At 37.9% G+C, this 8,894-nt stretch overlaps 1 protein-coding gene and 1 non-coding gene across 2 annotated transcripts; one reads left to right on the top strand and one right to left on the bottom strand.

Moving 5' to 3' along the window:
• Window positions 1-2,766: 2,766 nt before the first annotated feature.
• On the bottom strand, window positions 2,767-2,872 carry LOC148297443 (small nucleolar RNA R71). The gene has a single exon (XR_015833300.1). It is a non-coding gene; the product is annotated as a small nucleolar RNA R71 (small nucleolar RNA).
• Window positions 2,873-6,636: 3,764 nt separating this feature from the next.
• On the top strand, window positions 6,637-7,622 carry LOC148297442 (uncharacterized). Its single transcript, XM_088246437.1, has one exon. The coding sequence runs from the start codon at window positions 6,637-6,639 to the stop codon at window positions 7,570-7,572; it is 936 nt and encodes a 311-aa protein (XP_088102563.1). The 3' UTR covers window positions 7,573-7,622.
• Window positions 7,623-8,894: the final 1,272 nt, after the last annotated feature.

Genomic DNA, 8,894 nt, shown 5'->3' with positions numbered 1-8,894 from the left:
AGAAGATGGTCATGTCGTCTGCCGCCAAAAAATGGAAGGATTTCAAGTATAACGTAACTAGGCAATATATCCTTCCATTCGCACATGACAAGGAGAAGTTAAAAGAACCCCCTCAGCTTTATAAGTTCATAGAGAAATCGCAATGGGATGCCTTTGTAGCTTCAAGGTTATCCCCAGATTTTGAGGCTGTGCATTCTGAGCAGAAACATAGGAGGGAGAAATTGGAAGAAACCATGCCCAGTGAAGAAATCGATCGAGCTCTTCTATGGAAGAAGGCAAGAGAAGATAAAACAGGAAACATCCCTAATCCAAAGGTTGCAGAGAAGGCAAAAATAATCGTAAGTCTCACTAACTCTGTTCTAATTTTGAAAAACATAGTGTTTTATTTTGGTATAGACGTCGCATGTTTAAATAATCGATGCTATAAAATAAACACCACGACGGTTTTTATTTACCGCCGTTTAAAAATGAATAGAACGTCGGTTTTTGAATAAATCAGACGTCTAGATAGAATTAATACGACGGCTTAAAATACGGAGACGGCCGTTTTGTTTTAAGTTTATGATGGGCATATTTTATATTATATATTTAGCCCCATTCTTAGTATATTTTGGTTGATATTTTGGAAGAATTTTGATACTTTGAATTATATTTCCAATATAGGACTTACGAATTTCTCTGGAGCAAAACATAATCAAATGGACGAATTTTGGAGTAATTCTAGTTGGAGGACGTTCGTGAGTCACTTGGCTTGATCGTATCAAACTTTCAGACTTTTCTACCAAACGGTTATTTTCTGGCGATAAAATAAAGGAGCAGTGTGCAGTGCTGGAAAGTGACGTTTTGGGCTTTTATGGCATTTTTGGAGCCCGAGATGACCTCTGATGGATTCGTGGCCTTCCAGAGAAGTGTTCAGAACGTTTTTATCTTTAAAACAAGCTATATTGGGTAGGATTGGGAGGAGATTTGAGCCCAAAACGTGGCTGGGCAGATTACGGACAGATTCTCCTAGTCCAATTTGGATTTTATGTCATGTCATTATTTTATTTTATTTAGTTTCCTTGTGGGGATAGAAAAGCTGGTGGTGGGCAGCTTGTTTGTGGGAGTATTTAAGTTCTATTTCACAGAATTTTTATATCCTTCTCTTTTGGCTTTTGAACGTGACTTTTGCTAGGGTTTTTGAAGAACTTCTACTTCAAGGTGTTTTCGATCTTTGTTATTTTAATGAAGAACTTGATGATTTTTATTATGAACATGTGTAACTAACTCTCTTTTGCTAGGGTGAGGCCACGAGCCTTAGCAAGAATATGTAGTTTCTGTCCAATTTGCTTATGATTATATGCATGCAGGTTTTCGAATTATTCATCACTGGGTTAAACTATCTAAGTGTCTTGATGCTTGATCACCATTAGGATGTTTAGGAAAGTAATTTGATGCAATTTTGGTCGGAGGTCGGTCCCTGAAATTGACGAAGGCTTCTTGTGATTAATATGTGCAAGTTCACTTAGGATGAATACCACGTCTTAAGGGTTGCAGGGTTTTTGAAAAGGTTTCACAGAACTTAATGAGTCATGTATGTTTACATTTGATCTGAATACCACAGACGGATTGCATGCGTGATATACGCTCTATATTGGGGGTCCAAGTAGGCATATATTAGGAATACCTAACCTTCGAAATATGCATGTATAGGTCATAAGTAATTGGGAGAACTATATAGAATTGTTAAGGTGACGGCGGATCCCTAGTGCTTTCTTAATTTGATTTCTAAAAACACAACTGTTTCTCTTGCTCTTAGCTTTAATTTTGCATATTGCCTTATTTTTATTAGTTCAATTCGTTTTAATTTAAGGTTTTCAAATCAAACATCTCAATTTTCTCTTTTACAATAATTAAGTAGGATTTGGTTTGCAACGAGTTATTTAATAATCCCTGCGGAGAACAACCTTGCGAGAAACATTTATACTGCAACAACCTTGTCATTCTTGCGAGTTTTATAGGAGTTTTAACCCTGTTTGCGTAGGTACTAAAAAGCCTATCAAGAATTTGGCGCCGTTGCCGGGGATTCTTTAAAATAATTCGTTCTAATCAGATTCTGCATTAATTATTGCTGTACATACATACCAAAAATTAAAAAAATAATAAAAAAACTAATTTTCATTTTTATTTTATTTTTACATATCACAGTAGGGCAGTGCAGATTACAATCTGTGCATGGTCAGCACACGTTCAGCAGTTCAGCAATTGTTTCCGTTTGATCCAGAACTTGAGCAATCTTTATGGAGGAGACCTAGGGAGCAAAATTTGTTGTGGGTTCCTTCACTGCAAGGGGCTTTTCTGCAGTCTTTATATTCTGAGGACCTGCACAGTAAAGAAACAATGGCTTTTGTTATTCCAGAGGCTGGTGATCCTTTGGGTAATTCTTTAACAGCTCATGCCACTAACATACCAGGTTGCATTACATATCCAGCAGTGGAGGAAGGGTCTACATTCGAAATCAAGCATCACATGTTGAGTATTCTACCTACATTTCATGGGTTATCAACCGATGATCCTAACATGCACATTGCAGAATTTTTAATGGGATGCAAGAATATTTTGGTGAAAGGATTCTCAGCTGAATCTATTAAGCTAAGTTTATTTCCTTACACATTGAAAGATCAAGCAAGGAGATGGCTCCTCACACTTCCATCTGGAAGCATTAGCACTTGGAACCAACTCAGTGAAAAATTCTTAAACAAGTATTATCCAGCCTCAAAGACTCTCGACATGAGAACTCAAATTCTATCTTTTGCCCAAAAACCAAATGAAGAGTTTCATGAGGCGTGGGAACAGTTTAAAGAGTTGAATTTTTCTATGTCCACATTCTGGTATTAGCAGTACAGATCAAGTGCATATATTTTTCAGAGGGTTAAATATGACAACAAAAACTCTTGTCAACGCTTCATGTGGAGGTTCGCACAAGGATAAAAATGCACAAGAGGCTTGTTTATTATTTGAAAAAATGGCAGCAGATACACAGCAATGGGCAGTTGAGCAGCCACAATCTAGGTCTGTTTTTGAGATATCTAATGGTTCTCCATATATGTCGGCACAAATTGAAAAAATGGAGAAAAAGCTTGAACGATTTGATGCAAAATTTGACATGTTATTACAAAGAATTCCATGTTCACAGGTTGCTGTACAGCAACCTTTACCAGTTGCCTGCAGCATTTGTAATTTGACAACCCATGATTTTTTGAGCTGTCCACATAAAGATGCTTCTCCGGAATTTGCAGCAGAACAAGTTAATGCATTTAATAATTTTCAACGTCCAAGATATGACCCGTATTCAAATGTTTACAACCCCGTTTGGAGAGATCATCCTAATTTTAAGTGGGACAGAGATCAGCCTGCAAGGCCACAATTTCAACAACAGGTACAACAACCTGCTGCACCTAAGGCTGCTTGGGAGGTTGCAATTGAAAAATTAGCAAATGCCACCAGTCAAGAATTCCAAAATCTGCAGGCAACAGTGAAAAACATAGAAAAACAAATAGGGCAGATTGCATTCCAAGTTTCAGAAAGAGCACCAGGTACATTTCCTAGCCAAACTGAACAGAATCCAAGGGGAGGCGCATATTGTATGGCAGTTCGAGTTCTACGTTCGGGTAAAGTTATGACAATAGAGGTGAAATTTGTGCTGGAAATTCGCGGGTAGCATCACAGCCACAAACAGATTCAGGAAATTTTGCAGAATCTGATAGTGTTACAGATTCTACAGAGTCTATGGGCAGATCTGAAAACAGTGAAAAAATTGCTGCAGAAACTGCAGAACGTGTTTATGTGCCTCCAATGCCTTATCCCGAAAGGTTGAAGCCCAAAGTTAAAGATCAATAATTGACAGATTTTATGAAGACGTTGGCCAAAGTTCAGATCAATCTCCCATTGATTGATGCAATTATGAACATTCCATCTTACGCCAAGTTTTTAAAGGATGTTTGCACAAAGAAAAAGAAGCTCGTGGATTTTGAAAAAGTTATTCTTACAGAACAGTGCAGCGCAGTTTTACTACACAAACTGCTTCCAAAGAAACAAGACCCAGGGAGTTTTACAATTTCATGCACAATTGGAAATTCTAATTTTAAACGTGCTTTAATTGATTTGGGTGCCAGTATTAATTTAATGCCTTTTTCTATTTTTCAGAGACTAGGACAAGGAGAAATCAAGCCTACATCAGTTATTCTACAACTGGCGGACCGTTCAGTTGCTTACCCTAGGGGAATTATTGAAGACCTCATTATTAAAGTGGATAATCTCTACCTTCCTGCAGATTTTGTGGTCTTGGATATGGATGAAGATATGCAAACACCGATTATTTTGGGGCTTCCGTTCATGGCTACTGCTCGAACCTTAATTGATGTTGAGGCTGGAACACTTACACTTAGAGTGCAAGATCAGTCCGTTGTTTTCAGTTTATTTGAAGCAACCAAAAGGCCATATGATGTGCAAGATTGTATGCGTGTTGACATGTTAGACAGCTTAATGCATGCTGAAATTATGCCCCGTTTGACATCAGATCCATTGTTAAAGGTGTTGCATGGGTTGGAGAATAAAAACACTGAAGATGAAGAGGTTTTTGAGTATGTTTCTGCTTTGGAAAGTGTTCCTTTTCTACACCCCCGTTGGAGGCACGTTTTTGAGAGTTTAGGGGAGCCGAAAAAACCGTTGCAGCCCTCTAAAGTACAACCACCTAAACTGGATTTAAAAGTATTGCCAGGACACTTGAAATACGCTTATCTGGGTGCAAATTCTTCGCTGCCAGTTATTATAGCTGCTGACTTATCATCAATAGAAGAAGAAAAATTGCTGCGTATTTTAAGAATTCTGATGGAAGATGGGGTAAAGCCCACCATTGATGCTCAACGTCGTTTGAATCCAATTATGAAAAAAGTTGTTCGTACTGAAGTTATGAAGCTTCTAGATGCTGGGATGTTCTACCCAATTTCAGATAGTACGTGGGTTAGTCCAACTCAAGTGGTGCCCAAGCGTTCTGGAATTATAGTTGTGAAGAATGATAATAATGAACTTGTGCCTACACGTTTGACTACTGGGTGGCGTATGTGTGTTGATTACAGAAAGATCTATGCGGGTAATAGAAAGGATCATTTTTCGTTGCCTTTCACTGATCAAATGTTGGAAAGGTTGGCTGGTCGTGCGTTCTATTGTTTCTTGGATGGGTATTCAAGGTACAACCAGATTCTAGTTGCACCTGAGGATCAAGAGAAGACAACATTTACATGTCCTTTTGGGACTTTCGCATATCGAAGAATGCCCTTTGGTTTGTGCAATGCTCCTGCAATGTTTCAACGATGCATGATGAGCATATTTTCTGGATTGGTTGAACAGGTAGTTGAAGTGTTTATGGATGACTTTTCTGTTTTTGGGGATTCTTTTGATGAATGTTTGAACAATTTATCCCTAGTTCTTGACAGATGCATTAAGACAAACCTTGTTTTAAATTGGGAAAAGTGTCATTTCATGGTTAAGCAGGGGATTGTCCTAGGCCACTTGATTTCTAACAGGGGTATTGAGGTTGATAAGGCCAAAATTCATGTAATTGCAAAGCTGCCACCACCGACAACTGTTAAAAGTGTTCGATCTTTTCTTGGTCATGTTGGGTTTTACAGACGGTTTATCAAGGATTTCTCCAAGATTAGCCGACCATTGTGTACTTTATTGGCTAAGGATGCTCCTTTTGTTTTTGATGATGCTTGTTTGGAGGCTTTCAACAAGTTAAAGACACTCCTCACTACAGCACCCATTATTGCAGCACCTAATTGGAGTTTACCTTTCGAATTGATGTGTGATGCTTCAGATTACGCAGTAGGAGCGGTTCTTGGACAGCGGAAAGATAAGCTTCCCCAAGTCATTCATTATGCTAGTCGGACTCTCAATGATGCACAGCTGAACTATGCGACCACAGAGAAGGAATTGTTGGCAGTTGTTTTTGCATTAGAAAAATTTAGTTCTTACTTAGTTGGGGCTAAGGTGATTGTTTACACAGATCATGCAACTTTGAAGTATTTGTTGTCGAAGAAAGATGCTAAGCCTCGATTAATTCGTTGGATTCTTTTACTGCAAGAGTTTGACTTAGAAATCAGATATAAGAAGGGTAGTGAAAATGTTGTGGCTGATTATTTGTCCAGGTTTATTGTGCCAATTTCTGCAGAAGAAGACTTGCTGCCTTTGAATGAAAATTTCCCAGATGAACAGCTATTTGCTGCCCATATCATTTCACCATTGTTTTCTGATTTAGTTAATTATTTGGCTAGAGGGGTACTTCATCCAGATTTTACTTTCCAGCAGGAAAAGAAATTTTTGGCAGATGCAAAATATTAATTTTGGGATGAACCATATTTATACAAATATTGTTCAGACCAAGTTATTCACAGGTGTATTCCAGAAGAAGAGCAAGAAATTGTTTTAAAGTTTGCACATCAGTATGCTTGTAGGGGACATTTTGGCCCTAAACGGACAGCAGCTAAAATTTTGCAAAGTGGATTGTTTTGGCCTACTCTCTTCAAGGATGCTAATAGTTGGTGTAGATCTTGTGATCGTTGTCAAAGGGTGGGTAATCAGTCCAAAAGAAATGAAATGCCACAACAAAGTATATTAGTTGTTGAATTGTTTGATGTTTGGGGTATTGATTTCATGGGACCATTCCCAATGTCCCATGGCAATCAGTATATCTTGGTGGCTGTTGAATATGTTTCTAAATGGGTCGAGGCAATTGCAGCACCAACCAATCAAGGATCAGTTGTTCTGAAATTCCTCCAAGGGGTAATTTTTCCACGATTTGGAACACCGCGTGTCATTCAAAGTGATGGGGGTAAGCACTTTGTTAATAGATCGTTTGCTACGTTGTTGGATAAGTATGAGATCACCCATCGTGTTGCTACTCCTTATCATCCACAAACATCAGGACAGGTTGAAGTTTCAAATAGAGAAATCAAGCGAATTCTTGAAAAAACAGTTAGCTCTACTCGAAGAGACTGGAGTTTGAAATTGAGTGATGCTCTCTGGGCGTACAGAACAGCATTTAAAGGCCCAATTGGGATGTCCCCATTTCGGCTGGTTTATGGTAAGGCTTGTCATTTACCTATGGAGCTAGAGCATAAGGCGTTTTGGGCTATTAAAGAGTTGAATTTTTCTTATGATTGTGCTGGAGAAAAACGTAAATTGCAGATTAATGAGCTTGAGGAAATTCGTAATGATGCTTATGAGAGTTCGCGCATTTACAAAGAAAAAACCAAGGCATTTCATGACAATCAGATTCTCAGAAAGAATTTTCATCCAGGGCAAAAAGTTTTGTTATTCAGTTCAAGGTTGAAGTTATTTCCAGGGAAGTTAAAGTCTTGTTGGAATGGCCCCTATTTGGTTACTAAGGTTTATCCTCATGGGGCGGTTGATATTACAAGTGAAATTAATGGCAACACATTCAAAGTGAACGGTCACAGGCTGAAACCATATTTGGAGTCACCCTTTGATATTGCACGCGAGTCACTGACTCTGAAGGAACCAGTGATCTGACCACCAGGCTTCTGCGACGTCTAGCTACAGACTTAAAATAAAGCGCTTATTGGGAGGCAACCCAATGTTTCTAAACTCTTTCCTTCTTTTATTTTGTTTTTCTTTATCTAGTTGTTTTTAATTTCTTTCTACTCCTAACACATATTTGGTTCAATGCAGGACACAACCATCAGCAACAAACATACTAGCAGATAATCCTATACTGGAATCATGCACCCAGCAGCAATCCTACACTGGAATCATGCACCCAGTAGCAAGTCTACATGAACATTAAAGGCAGCTATTCCTATACTGGAATCATGCACCCAGCAGCAAGTTTACGGAATTCGAAATTATAAATTAGTGTCTAAGCAACAATAAATAGAAAAGACTCTAATGTGGGATTGATCTTCACCATGTCCATTTGTTCTAACATTTAAAATAATCTATGAATATTAACTTAAAAACGAAAATTTTAAAAGACTCAAAAAAAAATTAAAAATCTAAAATTTACTTTCCCACCACCAAACTTAAATAACACATTGTCCTCAAGGTGTGGAAAATAAAAGAAAGAAATTAATAAATAAATAAATAAATAAAAGAGCTACGTGCAGACCTGGGTATTGTTTCAAATGTGGAGATCTCCACGATGTTACAGCTTCCACCCATCTTTGCCACAGTCAGTATTTGGTGAACCAGTGAGAGCTTTCTTTTTGGCAGAGGTCAGAGACAGAGAGAGGGACTGTTTTGAGTTTTGGAATTAAAAAAAAAAAAATTAAATGGAGTATGAGCGAAATGACTAAGGCGTGGGAGGGTCAATGACTCATGCGATGCACATCACCCACGTGGGTTCTGACACGCAAAAGCAAAGAGAGCCGTTGGCTGGCTCTAGTCAAGAGTCCATTGGATTCTACTTTTTGTTTATCCAATGCCAAGGAAAATACTCAAGCCACCCATGTTAATGGTCAATTCATCCAACAAGTGGGCTGCTGTGCAACATTTCATTGGCATCCGGGTGTGTTCTTCTCCTTTCTTTCTATTTTGTTTCTCTCCGTTTTTTTTCTTTTCTTTGTGCTAGCATTCTATTTTTCTATTTTATTTTTATTAATTTCTTTCTTTTATTTTCCACACCTTGAGGACAATGTGTTATTTAAGTTTGGGGGTGGGAAAGTAAATTTTAGATTTTTTTTTTTTTTTTTTTAGTCTTGTTTAAAATTTTCGTTTTTAAGTTAATATCCATAGATTATTTTAAACGTTAGAACAAATGGACATGGTGAAGATCAATCCCACATTAGAGTCTTTTCTATTTATTGTTGCTTAGACACTAATTCATGAATTACACT

The sequence above is a fragment of the Prunus avium genome, chromosome 1 (genome assembly GCF_965620075.1).
Source record: "Prunus avium chromosome 1, drPruAviu1.hap1.1, whole genome shotgun sequence".
Classification (NCBI taxonomy): domain Eukaryota; kingdom Viridiplantae; phylum Streptophyta; class Magnoliopsida; order Rosales; family Rosaceae; genus Prunus; species Prunus avium.
This window is presented reverse-complemented; position numbering and strand designations above follow the sequence as displayed.

Excerpts from the sequence above, each read along its gene's own strand:
- LOC148297442 (XM_088246437.1), top strand. The coding sequence starts at position 6,637 with ATGCCACAACAAAGTATATTAGTTGTTGAATTGTTTGATGTTTGGGGT.